The 22,152-nt window shown below is 37.7% G+C and overlaps 1 protein-coding gene across 2 annotated transcripts in view; it reads right to left on the minus strand.

Moving 5' to 3' along the window:
* The window catches only part of AATF (apoptosis antagonizing transcription factor), a 98,658-nt gene that overhangs the window by 62,462 nt on the left and 14,044 nt on the right, over window positions 1-22,152 (minus strand). For both annotated transcript variants that reach the window (XM_004434829.2, XM_087440857.1), the window contains exons 5-6: window positions 1,874-1,988; window positions 185-386 (exon numbers count right to left, since the gene is read on the minus strand). In XM_004434829.2, coding sequence (XP_004434886.1) covers window positions 185-386; window positions 1,874-1,988 — 317 coding nt within the window. The remainder of the gene's footprint in view (window positions 1-184; window positions 387-1,873; window positions 1,989-22,152) is intronic.

The raw sequence follows: 22,152 nt of genomic DNA on the forward strand, positions 1-22,152 counted from the left end.
GAATGGTATAAACCCCAATGGGAGGAGTTCAGTAAATTTTTCTACAGAAATGACTGATTACCATTATATCATGACATCATCCATATAAACAAGCTACAGTTTCAATTTCTTATAACTGCTTCAGGTTGCCACAATCTATATCTTACACATACACACACAAACACACACACACACACACACTTGCCTTCCCCAGTTTTCCAGAAGCCAGCTTAGTTTTATCGTGCCACTTCTGAAGTGTGCGGTTTCTATAGACTGTGAAGTCAGCAAAGCGCTTTGCCATGAAGCTGGGATAGTCATCCATCTCCAGCTTCCTCTTTGGTGGGGCCCTTCTCTGCTTCTTCTTCTCTTCTACTAGCTCTTCATCTTCACTGGAAATCTCCTCCTCACTAGAAAACCAATAAGAACATTAAGTCCAATGTAAATAAACATTAGCTAAATAAAAAGCGAGGCTCACATGAAGTTGAGAGTATTTAGGCATTTCTTATTCTGTCTACATTTTAAATAATACCACAGACGTGAGGATGGCTTTTTTGGTTTGAAAAGAATGTTCACGAGGTCAATCAAAAACTTATGTAACTTTTCAAATAAATATAAAAATAACTGGTTTCAAAATATTTTTTAAAAGGTAAGCAAACCATAAAAATAAATGAGGTTGTAAAAACATTATTAGAAATGCATATGAACCAGGCCTGTACTGTTACAAGAGGGTCTTTAAACATTAAACACATAATCATACTTTTATGACATTAATCCCCAAATCAATAAGGGAGATGTGTCTCCTTGTAACCAATTGTTCAGGAAAGCTGAATAATATTAGTCGAACCAAATGAAGAGAAGCTGAGTAGGAAGAAGACTCAAAGGGGTAAGCAACAGAATCTGTGTTAAACTGCAACATATGCAACTGACATGAGAAAGTAATACAGCTTCCAGCTATACAACCAACTGCACTCACTGGACTACCGACTCCATCACACAGTAGGTCCTCAATAAATGTCAGCTTACTGTTTATCCCTCCAACTGATTCAGTAGAAAAGAAGGGAGCAAAGGATAAGCCCAAGGGAAAATAGCAAGCAAGTAATCGTATACAGCAGGCTCAAACAAAGGGATGGGGGTGGGGAATTCTTCATCCAAGGTGATAATTTCAGTAAAGAAAAAGGTTTACTCTGATGTTTTATGAAATCTTTCCACCCTTCAAAGTAACTGCTTCTTCCCTCACTGAAAAGGTGATGGTTGTGACCAGTGATTCCAGGGTATGGGCACAAAGCACTTCATAAACATTAATTAAGCATTAATACTAAAAATATACTTTAATCTACTAATTTCAACAGATCTAAAGAGAAGGCAAGTCTTTTGCTGAAGCCCAGAAAGAGAACTAGGCATAAGTATAAAAATCCAAAACCTAATTCCCAATTTATGTGCCATCCTCGCCACCAATTAAACGTAAGAGGCTCTTTCTATTTTACTATTTACTCTTTCTATTTCTATCAGACTAACATTAAGTCTGATACCTCCCTGGAAGGATTTGGCTTTCTCTTTCATAAATGATGGGAAACTATTCAAATGAAAAGACAATCGGGGGGGCCGGCCCAGTGGCACAGTGGTTAAGTGCACGCACTCCGCTTCAGCGGCCCGGGGTTCGCGGTTTCAGATCCCGGGCGAGCGCCAAGGCACTGCTTGTCAAGCCATGCTGTGGCAGCGTCTCATATAAAGCAGAGGAAGGTGGGCATGGATGTTAGCCCAGGGGCCAATCTTCCTCAGTAAAAAGAGGAGGCTTGGCATCGGATGTTAGCTCAGGGCTAATCTTCCTCACAAAAAAAAAAAAAAAAAAGAAAGAAAGAAAATTAGGGAGTCCGTAGTTCCATTCCTTCCTTACCTTTCCACTTTGGGCTTTGTCCCATCTACTAGATATCTAGTGTCTGGGTACTGGAAAAGCAACTCTTCCTGAAGATCTACCAACGACCTCAACAATGCTTTAAGTGCCTTGTGACCTGGGAAATAAAGCACAGAAGGAACAATTAACTATCTACAATTCTCCAAAGTAGGCAATGCCTTTCACTCCTGAATCCTGAGCAGTTCTGGCTGGAGTGGCAGGCACAGGGTACATAGGGACTAAGAACTCTCCGAAATACAGAATTCCTGAAAGGAAATACTAACAGTGACTACTTCATATGGTTGCTGTGAGGGACGAGCAAGATCACATGTGTAAGGTGCTTAGAAAACTGTCTGCAATAAATTCTGAGTTCTTAAATTTAATAAAATTGACAAAATCCTTCCCTGCCTGTCATAACCAATCATTTTTTTCCTTTGGTGTTAGTTTCTCAGGTATTTTCTTTACAGGTAACCCACCAACTTCTTGGATTTATCCCTCTATCAATCAACTCCTTAAGCAATTCCTTCTCTTCTAAAGAGCACAACTTAGTCCTAAGATCTCCCAGGAGATCTCATTTTCCTCTGGTTTGAGCTGCCATCTCATTCATTCAATCTTTCAATAAATATCCTTATGGAAAGTTCCTATTCACGTATGAAAACCCAAGTTAACGACTTACTGTTTGCAGTGCTGAACTGTGTATTAAAAATTTGCATGTCAAGAATATGGTCTCACCTGGTTCTCCTCATAGCCAACAGGATGTACTTGTAATAAAGCAGTCAGGATTAAGTTTACAGTCTATGGCTAAGAACTTTCAGAATAAACACCGGCCCTCTGAGAACTGAACTCTTACCTTCTTTATCAGCATAATCCTACGAAAGGGGCTAACCAGACACTGATAATCACTAGTAATGTGTTGACAGCACTCAGACATCTCTCCTATAATCAAACTTTTACATTTTCAGCAATTGCAAGAAAATCTTCACATGGATGCTCCACCACTCCTTCAAACATAACCACATCAGAAACGGAACTCTTTTCTTTCTCCCTAACATTTCTCCCTTGTCTTTCTCTTCTCTGTTTAATGTTTCCATAGGAGATCACTGACATTCTGGTGCCCTTATTCTATATATTTAATTGGTTGCTAAATCTTGTATTTTCCATTCTTATTATTACTAACTGTTGTCCATTTATCTGTGGCCATGCTTCTATCACTCCTTCCCTCTCTCTCTTAAGTCATTGTAATCTTCACACAAGCATCCATCCCTACTTTCATTTAGCTACCCCTACCTTCATTTTTATTTTATATTCCACACTAACTTCAGCCCACACAGACTTCAGTTTAAGTCTGAAGTCTGTGTTTTATGAGTCTTATTCTATCTTTTCTGCTTCTATCTGCGCAACATAAGTGGCCTCCTCACTATTTTACATCCCAACCTGTTTCATCAATGGGACACCAATACACGAGTCGGACAAGCTCTCTATGTATATTGTACTAGAGGATTATACCTCAACATAAGGCTAAGAGCTAACCTACCTGAGAAAGCTGTCTCAGATTGGTCAGAAGGAACTCAATGACCCAATAACTACCTTGCATTCCTTCAACAATCTGCATATAAGCGATATAAATACAACTTCCTTGTTTAAAATAATATAAGACCCTTGATCACATCTTTCCTAAATTCTATACTCCAATCCTTTCGTAATCAGTACATATCCATACCACTTGGGAGGATCTGCAATACGTAAATATTACCTAAAAAATCCAAAATGCCTTGTGCTCCAAATCAAGATTCTCAACTTGTTGCTCTGAATCTTAAACAAAAACAAAAAAACTTTCCACCAAATATGGAGATGAAAAGTTACTTCTCATGAAGAAGAAAAAAGTAATACAGAATTATTATTCTGTCTGTCAGCTTTTGGGAAATGGATTAAATATAAACAAGATGAAAAGCAGGCAAGAAGAAAAAAAAGAATAAAGATATAACAATTTTAAAGGCAAGAACTATTCAGTCGAAATATGCTAAGTGTGTCAGGAGAACAATGCAAAATTATGTAAATGTATGGAAAATTTTTAAAGAAATGAGGACAGCAAAAAATACAAATGACACCTACAAATTTTAGGTTACCACAAATGATAATCTGTGAAAAGAGCTGAAGATTGCAAACAGGTATCCCACAATAGCCAAGGTTCTGAAAGTATATGTTGTAGCAAGAACCCTAAGAAAATAGAAAAGATACTAATACCTGGAAGGAAGCCCATGAAAATGCAGAAATCCCATCTCATCCAAATTCTACGTAAGTCTTAACCATTGTTTTTACCTCCTTTTCTAGAAATGGCTACATCTTAAGAGACAGAGCCCGTGTTTTCCAAAGTGAAACCACAAATCAATTTTGCATTAGCAAAGTAATCTTCAAACTTCTTAAGACCAAACCTTGAAAATATAAGGCTAAGTGAAATAAGCCAGCCAGTTGCAAAAGGACAAATATTGTATAATTACACTGATATAAGGTACCTAAAATAGTCAAATTCACAGAAACAGAAAATAGAATACTGGTTACCAGGGGTTGGGGAGAGGGGAGAATGGGGTCTTACTGTTTAATGGATATAGAGTTTCAGTTTGAATGATGAAAAAGTTCTGGAGAGGGACACTGGTGATGGTTGCATAATAATGTGAATGTACTTAATGATACTGAGATCAGTATCTTAAAAATATCAGTATCTTAATGATACTGAGATCAGTACACTTAAAAATGGTTCAAGTGGTAAAATTTATGTCATGTCTATTTTACCACAATTAAAAAACATGCTTAAAAAAATCCTAAGACCAGAGTATAGTAAATAATTCTACCATCCCAGTCATCTCTATATAGAAGAAATCACCTATAATCCTTCAATCTGGACTCTAGTCAAAAAGAACAACAACAACAAAAACAAATGGAATATTGTTCAGCCTCAAAAAGGGAGGAAATTCTGACACGTGCTGCAACATGGATGCCCCCTGAGGACATTATGCTAAGTGAAATAAGCCAGTCACAAAAAGACAAATACTGTATCATTCCACTTACACGAGGTACCTACAGTAGTCCAATTCATAGAGATACAAAGTAGAATGGTGGTTGCCAGGGGTTGGGGGAGGAAGAAAAAGAGAGTTGTTGTTTAATGGGCATAGAGTTTCAGTTTTGCAAGATGAAAAAGTTCTGGAGATTGGTTGCACAACAATGTGAATATACTTGACACTTTTGAACTATACACTTAGAAATGGTTAGGATGGGAAATTTATGTTATGTGTTTTTTACCACAGTAAAAAATTAAAAGGAACAGGAAAAGCAAGTGTCTGTCCTGGACTCCCTCCAGGTATCATGTGTCCATGATCTGAAATATGAAATCAAGAACCACACAGGGAAGAAGCTGCACAGCAGCCCATAAAGTTTATAGCTTCTTGCCCCCAACAAGCAAGTCATAATTTGACTCTAACGTGTAGCATAACCAAGAATTGTGAAAACATCCAACGAGATGACTACTACTTTTAAGGGCCCTTTCAAGTAGCCATATAAGCCCTTTTATTTTGTTCAAGTCAGTTTTAAAAAATCCATTGCAGATATATTAGACAGCATATCAATCCAACAAGAAAGCAGAGAGCCAATATCAGTAAATCAAAGTGCGCCTTTCTGTTAATACTCTCTCATATGTTCTCATTTTATACACCCCTTCACCCAGTCAGAAAGTAGCCCTGAAGTATTTAAGCTCCATTCAGGGAGAGCACCACCATGCATCAAAGTGTCAGGAGACCCACCAGAGATGAAATCTGTAATTCTGTGCTTCTAACCACCAAAAAAAAAAAATGTTTATCAAAGTAAAGTCACTAGTGGCCAATACATGGACAACTTTCCGTAAAGAGATTTAGAAGACGGAACCCACTTCCTATTTCTTTGCAATATTAGGGCCTTCTAGTAAGATTTTATGTGCAGCCTGAAGAGACAATGTGCAGTCCTTTGCTGGATGTGGTAGGCCTCCTCAAAGCCACAGCTGACAAGAGTGAGGAAAGGCTCCCTCCCTGGGGCTCAAATCCAATAGTGAATTCTTCTCAGCCGAAAAACAAAACAAAATAAAAAAATCCCTCTTGGGCCGGCCCTGTGGCTTAGCGGTTAAGTGCGCGTGCTCTGCTACTGGCAGCCCAGGTTCGGATCCCGGGCGCGCACTGACGCACCGCTTCTCCAGCCATGCTGAGGCCACATCCCACATGCAGCAACTAGAAGGATGTGCAACTATGACATACAACTTACTGGGGCTTTGGGGGAGGAAAAAAAAAAGGAGGAGGATTGGCAATAGATGTTAGCTCAGAGCTGGTCTTCCTCAGCAAACAGAGGAGGATTAGCACGGATGTTAGCTCAGGGCTGATCTTCCTCACCAAAAAAAAAAAAAAAAAAAAATCCCTCTTTATCATTCACACAGGGCTGAATTCTATTTGTCCAACGCTCTGAATAATAAAGAGAATGGAATCTACAGTTTATAATTCACCTCCAATTTTTCTCCCAATTACTGTCAGAGTTAAAAGCAGCAGAGATGCACATACTTTCTTGTGTCTCCCTCTTGGCACGTGGCCACAAAACAAATGGAGAGACTGCCAAGGTATATATGCTTATTTTGTCCTACATGGTCCATTTCCAGAGGCCTTTCTCTTAAGAGGAGATTAAAAAGGACATATGCCTCACCATAGTACCAAGATTCATCCTAAGCATCTGGGCACCAGCTTTAGGAAAATTTTCCAAGTAGAGAATAAAGGGAAAAGAGTACTTTACTAAGGGTCAGAAGCCTGCATTCTAACTGACACTATCACTAACCAGGCATTTTATACTGAGTGGACCAATTTAATCTCTTTGGGTCTCAATTTCCTCATCTATAAAATGTAGATAATCCTTTGCTTGTTTATCTCACAGAATTAAGGCGAAAAATAATAAATGTTTTTATATATTAAGGTATTTTGCGAATTTAAAAATGCTACAGAAATAGCAAAAAATCATCTTTCACATGTTGTAAGTCTTAAACTCTGCTTGTACTCATCTACAGAGCTAGGATTGAACTAGTTATTCACAGATTCCTGTATTAAGTATTCATTTACATGCTACCCATATGCAAGCATTCCATATATAAAATGTCACCAATCTAAAAACCATTTTCACCTAACAGCTTTATTTTTTTCCCTGATTCATCTAGGTTGTTCCACATAAACAAAATTGTAGGCAGAGAATAAGTTTGGAATGGGCACACAGTTCATTAATTAGATTATAAACCAATAAGTAAAACTTCTGGCAAGGGATGGAGGGAGAATGGAAGAGTAAATGCACAATGTAAAATAAAGCTTACCTTATCAGTTTTTAAATATCTATACAGTTATTTCTAAAATAAATATGCAAACATACAATTATTTATGTACATGGATACATAAACTCCCACATTCCTATTACCCCAGATAAATATATTGAACTAGAATGTACAGGATACAAGAGCATTTTTTTTCTCCTTCAAAAGTAACTCTAGAGCTAGAGCTAAACTATAGGTCAAAATGACACACGATATATTGGCCTGAGAACAATACTTTTCATTCAAATCCACACAAGCCTGCCACTTGCACTAGTCATCCCTGGCAATTAATCCCCCAAGAAAGACGTTTGATTAAATCTTTTCAAGCAAATCCTTTGCTTTGCTTTTGTTAGTTCACTTCTTGTCAACATCTATTAAAATATGCCTTTAATTCTCCCACAATCTTAAAAAACACCGATTCCACTGTCTTCAACTTTAATCAACTGTATGGCCGGCATTTTTCATTTCATAATAATGTGCTGCTTGGAATTCAAGAGGCAGGCTCAGCATCAATCATCTGGTAAGAATTTTTCCACTGCAATAAATATGCAAATGAGGAGAGCCAGTCAGTCGTATTTCAGGCCCGACTTGCTAGTGTTTTAAAAAAGACACAAATTTATTAATTGCCGGTGGCCAGAGGAATCCTATTACTTTGGGCATTGATTACAAAGCTGTGTGAGTGATTATTGTGCAACTCGCAGGCTACCCAGGCATGAGGAAAAATTATTAAAGCAAGGCAGAGATTATCAACTCAGAATAACAATAAGCCTTAACATTTAGGCCCTAACTTCTTCAACAAAGAATTACGTGAAGGCTCCACTGTATCATAATTCCGAATTCTGTCAGTATTACTGTTTGGGCTTGTTCTATATTCCCCAAGCAGAATGGCGTTACCCGTAAGAAAGAGGACTGCAGGTTACAAATTCCTTAACACCAACCATATGGATGAGTTGCTGTCATTTCCAGTGTGTGTCCAACTAGGACTGTTATATATCCATGTATGTATGCATATATACAGGTGTGTGCATTTATGCATTCCCAGATTTAGATAAATGGATGTGCTATTCTGAGGACTGCGGTTTTAAATGGAACAGTGTAAGGAGCTCTATCCCAGTGTGTTGGTTGGTTCTGTGGACCTAAAGTAGAATTTTTTTTAATGGTACAAAATAACCACCAGGATGACTTTTCAAAGCAGAGCATGGGGACTTATATTCTAAAATCATGATGGCTAAGCCAAAAGCAGACTTGGGTTTTCACACCTCCGAGGGCACCACAGTAGAAGGCGTGCAATCTACGGAGGGGTCTGTAGAGGAAACGGTTTGATAGGCTAATTCTGAATGCAAAGTGTTTTTGTGAGAAACATTCAACCCAAGACATATTAAATCAAATAAGAAAGAGGACTCAGTGGACAAAACTTATTTTTTTCTCTTAAGAGAATGATGTGGGGAATTGGGAGAGTAAGTGGAAGCTGAAATAAGGGAGAGATGAAGAGACATATGATAAAATACGTTGGGTGAGTCCCCTCACAGAAAGAAACAAAAAGAAAAAAATCCTTAACATTTTACATTACTGCCACACTAAGTAACATGATAGATGGTGTGCATTTGAGTTCTGTGAAGGGACATCCCACTCAAGCTGTAATTTCTGACCAGGCATGAATTTATAAGGAAGGGAAAAGAACTGCAGAATTTCTTAGGTTTCCCTGAATACTCTCTCAAATACCTTGATGAAGTGTGTCAATAAATCCTTAAAAAGCCCTATAGGACACAGCAATCTAACTGATCAATGTACTTCCTGAAACCCACGACAGTTACCTTCCACTTCACAGTTCCTAGACAACCTCCACTGCTCTGGAGTACTTCCCTAAAAAGGGAAATTTATTTTTCCCCTTTAAACAGAGTAAATGCTTAGAATATGAAGTACTTAAAATCCAAGTTTATTTACAAGTAATTGTTTAAACTAACAGGAGTTACCCAGGGAGAGTGGAGATCCATTCATTTTTATCCGATACACTTTTGAACTGTGTGAATATTTTATAAGCATATATTACTTTTATAATTTAAAATACTATTAAAATTTAAAGTAAACTCTGAAGTAAGGAAACATTTAAAATAAAATTAGAACCACAATCCAAGTAACCCTCTTTATTTCATATAAAATAGTCTGATCCTTTCATATTAAAAAACCTCTAAATAAACAGCCTCTTAGGTAGTGAAACTGTCCCTAACCAAATGCCCCAATGCTCTATTTAGTATGGGTCTGGAAACAACTCCTCTGAAAACAGAGATTCCCGCGAAGAATTAATCACTCCTCTCTCAGTATCACTCATATCACTGCTACAACACTTGTCATACTGAACTGGGAGTCTGGTTTCACTACACTGTAAGCTGCTTGAGAGCAGAGACCTTGTCCTGTTGCTCTAGCATCCAACACATCACCTGGGCTATAAAAAGTATTCTACATATATTTTAGTCCCAGAGAAATGATTCCTAAGTCACATGGCAGAACATCTAATTACAACACAATTTCCAAATCTAAATGCTGACAAGCAAACAAAATGTGGAGTACGTATGTGCTAACTTCAATAACTACGTATCCTCAACAAACTGACCTTTGTTAACACAAGCAAAGTAACCAAACTTTTCCTTATCACAACACACCAACTATAAGATGTACAGGCAACGCCTAAGAGTCTCGAAACCATTTTACCAGATGTAAGAACTTACAAATGTTACAATGCATTCTCGTGAAGGTTTAGTAATTATCACCAATTAGATGGAAAAATTGAGGCTCAGAAAATAAAAGATTGCTTTGTGTTTCTCTGAATATTAGTAAGACTAGCACTGTTTATTTGCCAACCCAAAATGAAACACTTTGAGAGGTTGCTTTCATGTAAAAACACTTAAACAATGCTTTATGCTTTAAAGGTGGTGTACCTATCTCCACACCTTACTAGGAGCTCCCTGAGGCAGGGACTGAGAACTATTCACCTTGGTGTGCTTGGTCGTGGCAAATGGTAGACTCTAGCTGTTGAATGAATAACTGAATAAAAAATGACATCCTAATATTTTCTTGGCATGTACTTTTTATATGTGCATTTCAAGTCTTCAAACTAACTGTAAGGACAGTTCTAGTATTTATTTACATAACCCTTTCAAGAAGAGGGAAAAAATACTGTGGCCATAAAGCTATAGCCTAAGAAAAGACTGTACTCCCATGATTAAGATGAACAGTTAGGGGCTGGCCCCGTGGCTTAGCGGTTAAGTGCTCGTGCTCTGCTGCTGGCGGCCCGGGTTTGGATCCTGGGCACACACCGACGCACCGCTTCTCCAGCCACGCTGAGGTTGTGTCCCACATACAGCAACTAGAAGGATGTGCAACTATGACATACAACTATCTACTGGGGCTTTGGGGGAAAAAATAAATAAATAAATAAAAATTAAAAAGATGAACAGTTAGCACTTATTGAGGACCTACTAACTACCAGGCACTAGCCTAAGCACTTTATATGCACTAACTCATTTAAATCCTCATAACAATCCTTTGAGGTAGGTACTGTAATTATATCACCATTATACAGATGAAGAAAATGAAACACTACTACAAGCTTAAAAACCACTGCGCATTTTTCATTTTCTAGATCAATGTATCCTTATGCGTTACATATCAAAACTATCTGGAAAACAAAGTGTAATGAAATTTTCAATTTTTAATTACTAAAAAATGACAAAACTGCCCTCCCCAATACCACTACATGGTAACACACGCTAGTGAGGCTCTGGTAAAATGTCATGCCCAAATCTGTTTCCCACGCTTGAAAAAACAAAGTGGAGAAACTAAAGGAAGCCCAAATCAGGTAGAGGGAAGGCAGGTCCAGTAAGACAAAATAAAGGAATGTTTGCTTAATTGGAAAAAGAGAATGTTAAGAAATGGATTAATGGTCTCCAAAATTCAAATGGCCAAATAAATCAGAACAGATGCTTAGCCTCACTAAAAAAACAAAACAAAACAAAACAATGTGATGTTTTTCTGATAATGCCTGGGGCTGGCAAGAATATGAGGAAAGGTGCACTCTCCATATACAACCAATAAAACTTTAATTAGCACAACATATCCAGAAAGGAATCTGGCAAAATGTATCAAAGTTTTACACATGCATACCTCTTGACCCTACTATTCCACTTCTAGAAAGTAATCCCAACGAAATAATCAGCTAAGAAGGCAAAGAGGCAGGTACAAAAACATTATTTTTAGCATTGTTTATAATAGGTAAAAACTGTAAACATCTTAAGTGCTCATTTATAGGGGACTGGTTAAACTAGTTTAGTCAGATAACTTTCTGTGCAGCTGTTGAAAAGGATAAGTATAAAAGGAACTTGGTTTGAATAAACTAAATCATAAAATACTTTTTTGGGATAACTGAAGTAATCTGAATATAGAGTGGACAAATTAGATGATTATTAGGAAGTATTATTTTGGTTAAGTGAGATGATAGTGTTATTTAAGAAACATCCTTATTTTTTAGAGCCATTTACAGAAGTATTTAGAGGCAAAATGGCATGATGATTGCAATTCACTTTAAATTACCTCAGGAAAAAGAAAACAAAGGTAGCAAAATATTTTTTTAAAGAAAGGAAAGGTAGATTTATGTTCAATAACATGGGAAGATGCAAAGCATGATCTCATTTATAGTTTAAAAAAAGTTTGTATTGACATAAAGTATCTGAAAGGATATACACCAAATTGTTAAAAATGGTAATCTGTGAAGAGCACTATTATGAGCAGGGAAAAAGAGCACTTTCACTATCCAGGTTACATGTGTCAGTACTGTTTGGGGGGAGGGGTCAGTACTGTTTGGAAAAAAATATTTTTAGTACAATTTTTACTTTTATGATTATTTTTAAAAAGGTAATGAAGATTAAATAAATATATTCAAGGGTCGGCCCTGTGGCTTAGCGGTTAAGTGCGTGCGCTCCGCTGCCGGCGGCCCGGGTTCAGATCCCGGGCGCGCACCGACGCACCGCTTCTCCGGCCTCATGGCTGCGTCCCACATACAGCAACTAGAAGGATGTGCAGCTATGACATACAACTATCTACTGGGGCTTTGGGGGAAAAATAAATAAATAAAAATTTTAAAAAAATTAAATAAATAATTTCAAGAATACAAAGCAGTCTTCTGAGGCAGATGTAATTCTCCCCGTCAACAGAAATCAAACAAGAAATAGATTAAAATAAGAGCAGGAGAAATTAGAGGTGGCCATAAGGTTGACTGACAAGGAGAGCATCTATCCCTAGAACTAGTTTAAAATTTTCCCTGTATGATTCACCAAAGAAATACCAAGGACCGATAAACGTAAGGGAAAAAATGTTTACCCTTATTAAACACTGGGAAATGTAAATTAAAACAAAAGTAAATTAAAATAAGCAGAAATCATTTTCTATCAAAGTGATAAAGATGAAACAAAATTATGATCTCCAGTGTTGACAAGGATAAGAGAAACTAACATTCATATAAAGAAGGTGAGAATGTAAACTGATACATTTCTGAAGGGCAACTTCGTGATACAGATCAAAAGCCTTAAAATTTTGTATGTTCTTAGAAAACATACTAATTCCACATCTAGAAATTTCTTTTACACAACAAAGTAATCATGGATGTGAATCAAGATTTAGTAACAATGATGTTTATTGAATTATTTATAAAAATGAAAAACAAAACAATCTAAATGTCCAACAATAAAGAGCTGGTTAAACTATCCATATGATGGAAAGTCTATGCTGCCATTAAAAATAATGCTGTAGAACAATATTTAATGACATGGAAAAATATTCATGATCTCTAAGTAGGAAAAAACAGAATATAGAATATGGTTCCATTTTTGTTCTAAGGATGCACCCAAAGGGGAAAAAAAAAACATATAGAAAAGGTACATACACCATATACCAAAATATTAAAAGTACTTAACTCTAGCTGCTGGAATTAGGGAAGATTATTTCCTTACTTTCACATCGCCATTTTCTAAATTTTATAAAATGAATATGTACATTTATAATAAAAAAAATCTACTTATCAGGGCTGGCCCCGTGGCGTAGCGGGTAAGTGTGCATGCTCTGTTGCTGGTGGCCCTGGTTCAGATCCCAGGCACGTACCGAGGCACTGCTTGTCAGGCCATGCTGTGGCGGTGTCCCATATAAAGTGGAGGAAGATGGACACGGATGTTAGCCCAGGGCCAGTCTTCCTCAGCAAAAAAAAGAGGAGGATTGGCGTTAGATGTTAGCTCAGGGCTGATCTTCCTCACACACACACAAAAAATCTACTTATCTATTTCTTTATCACTTAAAAAAGGTCTTACCTGCCTACAGGGGAGGGACTAGATCAGCTGATCTCCTGGTGCCCCTCTAGATCTCTTACTGAAAAAACAGTATGTAGGATAATCTTCAGACAAATGGAAGGATACATTTACTACTTGCACTCTAAGCCTTCTGTTTTACAACCAATTCATCTCCATATCTCTCCCACCTTCATTCCTTTAAGCTTTGGCATTTATTCCATTTCTTCATTCCCTCATACTTTTCTTTAAGAAGAAAAAAAAAAAAACCCAGATAAAAGAGTTAAACTACATGCACAGAGACTGGGCGTTATGGCCAAGAGCAGAGGTTGCGAAGGGGTCAGAAGTCGGTTTCCGCACTGACTTTGCCTCCAACTAACTGTGTGACCTGAAGCAAGTTCCTCAACCTCTCCAAGGCTGGATTTCCTCATATGGACAACATAGTTGTTAGCACCTATTTCACAGGCCGCTGTGAGAACCAAATGAGACATTTGTAAATAACTTAATACAGTGTATGGGGAGTGGTGCACAATTAACAACTGGGAGCTACTTTTATTATACTGGCATCTAGCACTGTACTTGCACAATAAAAATACCAAGATAGAAGCAAACTGATCATCCTGATTCTCAAAATGTCACATTTGATTTCTTTTCACTCACGTTCTTAATATCTTATGAATCTTACTGAGGATACCGGAAATGCTTTCTAATTACTTGAGTTGGAACGTTTGCCGCGGCTCTTCCCCCCAGCCCTCACCACTGCTGACATTTATGTAGCAGAGATTATGTACCATCTTTAGGATGCAAGACTCTCTAAGACTGTCTTTTTTTTTTTTTTAATGAATTTATTTTATTATTTTTTTTGTGAGGAAGATCGGCCCTGAGCTAACACCTGCCAATCCTCCTCCTTTTGCTGAGGAAGACTGGCCCTGAGCTAACATCCGCCAATCCTCTTCCACTTTATGTGGGATGCCGCCACAGCATGGCCTGACACGCGGTTTGTTGGTGCACGCCCGGGATCCGAAGCTGGGCCACCAGCAGCAGAGCACGCGCCCTTAACCACTACACCATGGGGCCGGCCCCTACTCTAAGACTCTCTGAACAGCTTCTCTACCTATAAAAATTTTCCTTGCATGAAATAGCATAAATAGCTAGTAAGAACTCTTCTCAAAATAGTAGCATTTTGGATTTATCCAGAGGCAAATTTACTCAACTGCCCCAAGAAAAATACAATCCAATAGATTTGAGACTAAACACCAAGCAAAACAATCAATATTATATGAAAGGTAATTAAAAATTACCAAAGAACTCAAGCTAAAGTGAAGGATAACAAACTTTCAAAGCAAATCATACAGGCACACTTATTTGGGATCAAGTTATAAATACAATAATTATAATAACCAAGAGAGAATTATATCTTAAAGTTGTCACGACATAGACTTTCTCTAAGATAATTCACAAGTAACATCATAGCCTATTTTTTTTCCTCACACCACCCCCTACCTCCTCTCCTTGTCAAACTTCCATTAAAACTTAATGGAAAAATACATATAGTGGAAGAAAATATATATAAATTAAAATGCCTGGAAGAATACACCCCACATGGTTTTCTCGAGAAGGAGGTATGGGAATTTCGGACAGTGGGAGAACTTTTACTTTTTCTTTTACATACATCTATACTGTTTATACATTTTTTACAGTGAAGTTTTTATATATATATGTATCACAATGGAAGAGCGTAAGGACAAATTAAGCTACGACCCATAAAATCCCTAGCAAGTTTCATAAACATCAGGGAAAAATGTCTCTACTCTTTTGAAAAATGCTTTGCAGCTTCACATAGTATTTTTAAAGATACTATTAAAGACACTAGGGGGGTCAGCCCAGTGGCATAGTGGTTAAGTGTGTGCACTCTGCTTTGGTGGCCCGGGGTTCTCGGGTTCGGCTCCTGGGCGTGCACCGAGGCACCACTTGTCAAGCCATGCTGTGGCAGGTGTCCCACATATAAAGCAGAGGAAGATGGGCATGGATGTTAGCCCAGGGCCAATCTTCCTCTGCAAAAGGAGGAGGACTGGCAGGTGTTAGCTCAGGGCTAATCTTCCTCACCAAAAAAATAAAATAAAATAAAGACGCTAGGTACTAATAGGAAAACACATTATGAGTAGGTAAGCATTAGCCATGGTTAACACTGGAGAGGAGGGACCTGCTGAACCTGTGATCTGATTTCATGTGTCCAACTGCTTTTTTTTTTTTTTTTTTATAATTTTTATTTATTTATTTCCCCCAAAGCCCCAGTAGACAGCTGTATGTCATAGTTGCACATCCCTCTAGTTGCTGTACGTGTGACGCGGCCTCAGCATGGCCGGAGAAGTGGTGCGTCGGTGCGCACCCGGGATCCGAACCCGGGCCGCCAGCAGCAGAGCGCGCGCACTTAACCGCTAAGCCACGGGGCCGGCCCTGTCCAACTGCTTTTACACCTGCTTACACGTCAAGATGGCTTAGACGAGGCTTCCAAAAGAAATGGTAACAGAACCCACACACTCTGGAAAGTGATTTCATGAAAAAGCTACTCAAAACAGGAAACAGCTTACTCGACATAAGCATAGGAATATGTTTGTCTAAATTTCTGGGATTATTTGGGTTATGAAAGGCAACTTCATTTATCAGTACAACTACTATTATGGAGAGAAAAAAATATGCAAATTCAGAGTAAACAAAATTACAACTCAACACTACTACACTTCCTACATTTAGCCAAGTGAAACAACCAACAAAAACCAAACACATAAATTCTCTATGTCTTCCAGGGGAATTTTCCCTTTTAAACAAAGGATTTACTTTCTACTCTTCCACTGTGGCCTCCTCATTTGGATCACTTGTTCCTATTTTGGTACAATGTATCCCTAAGGAGTTTCAATGAGTTGTGAGTTAATTGTTATTCACAGGCAAAAAGAAAAAAAAAAGAAGAAAGAAAGAAAAAGCAGGATTACTTGCAATTGCCACTACAACTGAGAAACTTGCATCTTGCACTTTTACCATGTAAATAATGCACAGATCCTGCGGGAACATGCCAAACACCAGGATTCTTAATTAATGGAGCTCTTTAATGTGCAAATCAGGAACAAATTGCAAGTTCTGACTTGCATTGATTATGAAAACATTAATTGAATGAGCAAGACCCTAAAAAAGGCAGAATCCTAAGTCTTCAAAGAGACCAAAAGAATACAAAGCTCTGGAAACCAGACAAGTCTGACCAATGTCTAAAATGAAAACCTGAAACAGAGGGCTGCTCACTAGTATACAGTGAATTTAAAAACAAGAAACAAAAAATCACCAGTTTGATCAGAAAGCAATCACTATAAAAAGCATCTATTCCACCAACATCTTGCATTAGGCAGAAAAATGAGTGTTTACTCCAGAAGCTCACAGACACTGCTTTAAGGGAAAAAAACACTTTCTATATATACACACTTATATGTATATAGGTATAACAAAACAATGCTGTCTCTTTAAAAAGAAATTCATCCCATATAAATTATAGCCATAAACTTTTCCTGCAGCGCAGCCTAATTAATTCTTGTTCTATACACAAAGGGAAATGCTGGGTGACAAATGGGTGTGAAGCCAGAAAGCTGCCAGGTCTGCAAAACATTTTCTACTTCAATTTATAAGCAATTTTGCAGTAAATCATCAACCAGAACCTGGAATCTCAGGAATCTCTGAGTGTCCAAACCACATTATATCACTTATCAAAGAGAGAAGGAAAAAGAGTTTAAAGACATCTCATTTTTCAGTTCTAACCCACATCAAATCTAGAAGCACTGTGCAATCTATTATTCTCTTCTGGGTAAGGTTTTAGTACCAAAGATATATTTTTCAAGCAAAAATGACACCATAGGTTGATGCAGCCCATTCTTCCATTCCTAGAAGTACTGTATCATGTATCCATTACCATAAGAAATATTCCCAGACTTATCTGGGAATAAGCACACAACTATTTATATATCACCCTCCCAATCCAAGCAAAATGTTCGTAATTGAGCCAAGCTGAAGGGTTCAGCAGTGAGCCACTGTGGAAAAACAGGTGGGAAACACTCCAAGGAAATGAGGCTACTGAAGAGGAAAATAGAAACTTACAGGAAACAAAGAAGAAAGCAGGGCTGCCCCTTTGTAGTCAAACCCTTCCCCCACCCCTAACCTCTACCAGCCACTGATCTGCTCTCCGTCCCTTTAGTTTTACAGAATGTTATATGAATGGAATTTTAAAGTATATAAACTCTTGAGACTGGCATCTTGCACTTATACCTTTGAGATTCACTCACGTTTTTGCCTTTATCAAGTTTGTTCCTTTTTATTGCTGAGTAATGTCCTACAATTAGTTTATCCATTGGCCTACTGAAGGATATTTGGGCTGTTTCCAGGGTTTGGTGATTATGAATAAAGCTGCTATAAACATGCATGTACCAGTCTTTATGTGGACATATGTTTTCACTTCTCTAGAGTAAATATCTAAGAGTAGGACTGCTGGAACTCGTAAATATATGTTTAACTTTATAAAAAACTGTTGAACTGTTTTCCAAAGTGGCTATACTATTTTGCATTCCCACCAGCAAGGTATGCAAGTTCCAGTTGCTCTGCATCCTTGCTGGCACTTGGTGCCACTTGTTTGTCAGATGTGTGTTTGTTTTTAGCCATTCTAATAGTTAGGTAGTGGCATCTCATTGTGGTTTTAATTTGCAATTCCCTCAACACTAATGATAAAATTAAACATCTTTTCATGCACTTATTTGCCATCATATATCTTCCTTGGTGAAGTTTCTGTTCAAATCTTTTGCCCTTTTTTCTACGGGTATTTATTAATGTTGGGTTTTGAGAGTTCTTTATATATTCTGGACACAAGTCCTTTGTCAGCTGTGTGATTTGCAAATATTTTCTCTCGGTCGGTAGCTTGTCTTTTTGTTCTGTTAACAAGTCTTTCACAGACCAAAAGATTTTAATTCTGATTTACCCCAATCATCAATTTGTTCTTTTATGGATTATGCTTTTGATTCGTATCTAAGAATTCTTTGCCTAACCCAAGGTCATGAAGATTTTTCTCCCATGTGTTCTTCAAAACACTTTATAGTTTTATGTTTTACATTTAAGTTGATGATCTATTTTTGTGTTAATTTTTGTATAAAGTGTGAGCTATAGGTTGAAGTTTATGTTTCTGCAAATGAATGTACTGCTGTTCTAGCACCATTTGTTGAAAAGACTATCCTTTCTCCACTAAACTGACTATGCACCTTCATAAAAAGTCAATTGCCCATATTTGTGTGAATCTATTTCTGAACTCTCTGCTCTATTCCACTGGTTAAAGTAACTTTTAAAAGGAATAAACCCACAAGAGAAGGACAAAGTATGAGAGAGACAACAGCAACTCTGTTTTGTGAGCTAAAAAACCAATGGACTACACAGTTATCAGAATGCCTAAAATTAAAAAGACTGACCATAGTAAGTGTTTATGAGGATGTGAAGCAACTGGAACTCACACACTGTTAGTGGGGCTGTAAAATGGTATAACTGCTTTGGAAAACAGCTTGGCAGTTTCTTTAAAAGTTAAACATATGCTTACCATGTGACCCAGCCATGCCATTCTCAGTTATCCAGGAGAAGTAAAAGTGTATGTCCATACAAAAACACGTACACAAATGTTTGTCGTAGCTTTATCTGTAACAACCAAAAACCAGAAACAAAACATATTGTGCTATATCCATGTAATGGAATAATACTCAGCAATACAAGGCAATGAACTATTGACATATGCAAAAACATGGATGAATTTCAAAATAAGTACACTGAGTGAGAGACAAAAATAGAGTTCAAACTGTATGATGCCATTTATATAAAATTCTAGAAAATGCAAATTAATCTACAGTGACAGAACGCAGTTTAGTGGTTGCTTAGGGACAGGGAGGGGCAGGAAGGAGAGATTACAAAGAGGCTGACGAAACTTGTGGGGACGAGGAATATGTTCATTTTCTTGATTGTGGTGATGGTTTCATGGATACAGATGTCAAATTGTACAAATGCTGCTGACAGGTTAAGTATGATGAGGATTGAGAATTGACCATTTAATTTAGCCATATGGTGGTCAACTGTGACCTTTAATGAGCAGTTTTGGTGGAGTGGGAGGGATATGGGCTTGACTGGAATGGGTTTACGAGAGAATGGGAAAAGGGATTTGAGATAGTGAGTATACACAACTCTTTCCAGGGATGTTGCTTTAAAGGGGAACAGAGAAATGAGACCTATAGACAGTCTACTGTATGTCAATTACACCTCAATAAACCAGTTTTTTTAAAAAGCAGATGGACAAATTAATAACTGACTTAGCAAACCTGAGCAGGCTGACTCTAGCATTAGCAGTGAAGAAAAACAAGAAGCAATCCACTTACAGTCCGTAAACAGAACCCAGAAGATCGAGGAATTGGCAGCGCTAGGCACCTCTAGAAGAGGAGAGGGAGGCAAGGCTAAAACCAGTCAACATCCCAGATCCTGTCCCTTAGGCAGAAGTTGAGAGGTTTACCCCTATAGAGTTAAACGTAGGGTCTCTGGACAGGGGACACCACAAACAGCTGAGCGCAAAGGTATAAGATTAAAAACAGAGGGAATAAGTTGAAGTTACTGATTGAATGCTGAGCTCTCCAGCCTACTCACCTCCTAGAATGTCGGCAGCCAGGCAGGAGACTGGAAGTCCTCTAGCAACTATGATCTCCTAAAGAGCAAAAATCTAAAGACACTGACATTAGGGTCTCCTGAAATATGGACTACATAGATCATTTTACAATGGAAACCATACGCAAAGAGCTCTACCTAAACACACAGAACTTCTAATCAACTTTTTGGTGCCCTACTCTTAATAGTCAACAGAGAGCAAAGGATGACTAAATACCTAAGGAAAACATCTACCACATCATACGAGGTTAAAACAAAAGAAAAGAAAGCAGCTTGGAGGAAATCGTCTATGTAGGAAGAACACTTAAGAAAATATATATCATGTATATCCTCAGAGAAATAAAATTCAAATGACAGAAGAAATAAAAATACTCAATAGAAGGATTTGAAAATAAAACTGAGGAAATGCCTTAGAAAGTAGAACCCAAAAAGAAAAGAGAGAAAGAGAACTGGAAAAAAGAAGAGAACCAGAGGAACAGTCTAACACCAAACGATAAGCCTTCCAGAAAGAGAGAAAACAGAGGGGGTTAAATCACTAACAAAATAATTTCAAGAAAATTTCCAGGACGGAAAGATATGTTCCAGATTGAAAAGGCCCTGCAACTCTCTGCACAGCAGATGAAAACAGCTCTACACCAAGGAGCAGGAATGGAATTCAGAATTCATGGAATTTCAGAATTCTGTGGACAGAGAGAAGTCCCTAGCTCCCAAAAAAAGAGGAAGAAACAGTAAGATCAGAAATCAAAATGGCTTCTGACTTATCAATAGCAACTTTAGAAGGTGGAAGGCAATGGAATATTCTATAGAATGCTATACACAAACAGCCAATCAACTGTGATGATAGAATGAAGATATTTTCAGACAATCAAGGTCTAAAAAAAAGTTTACCTCTCATGCACCATTTCTCAGCAAGCTACTAAAGAATGTGCTTCACCAAAATAAGTGAACAAGCCAAGAAAGATCCTGGAGAAGGAGATCCACAGAAGCGAGAAGCTAAGGTAATCCCCAGGATGATGGTGAAGGGAGATCTGGGCACCAGAGAAGGTGGACAGTCCAGATTAGAGCAGGTCAAAAGGCTCTGGGAGAGACTTTTTCAGGAAGATAAACCGGCAGAATATCTGATGCAACTGAATATCTGGAGGGGAGATTTCGGCAACCAGAGAAAAGCTGGGCTTGAATTACTGCATAGAAAACAAAATAAACGAAAATGTAAGAATTATAACTCTAGAAACAAAATGATGTGTGGGAAAGGAAAAATAATCCTAGCATGTATATTACACAGCTCAGCTATGAACAGTGTTTACAGAGACATAACAACGTAAACACTGACTATTGATCTAACCAAATTACAATACAACTATGAAGGGACAGAAAGTGTGTATGAGTGTAGTAGGAACAAGAGCTAAATCCTCATTTTCATAATGAGGAGTCAACAGATAATGCCTAAAACCGAAAAGTCAAGTAGAAACAAAACATGTTAATTAGGAGATGTGGCAATAAATCCATGGATTCCAAAAAAATACAATTTAAAATATAATTGTTGCTTCGCAAGAGTGGGTTATGGCAAGGCGGTGGTGTGCACAGGCAGCAGATACTGGTTTTCATAACAAGCATGGTACAATTATTTGACTTTTTAAATTATATACATGTATAACTTGGATAAAAATAAAAAAGAGAAGAAAACAGTCAAAGATAAACAGAAAAGCTGGTGGAGACAGGAACAATTCAAGGAACTAAAGTGAATATAGAACTAAGTGAATATAAAAACAAAAAAACTTTAAATGCACATAATATTTTCTAAGTATATTAACTATATAGAAAAGGAACATTCAGAAAACCAAAGACCTCTTAGAGATTAAAAATATGATTGCCAA

Source organism: Ceratotherium simum, chromosome 16 (assembly GCF_057802395.1).
Source record: "Ceratotherium simum simum isolate JZ-2026a chromosome 16, ASM5780239v1, whole genome shotgun sequence".
Lineage (NCBI taxonomy): Eukaryota > Metazoa > Chordata > Mammalia > Perissodactyla > Rhinocerotidae > Ceratotherium > Ceratotherium simum.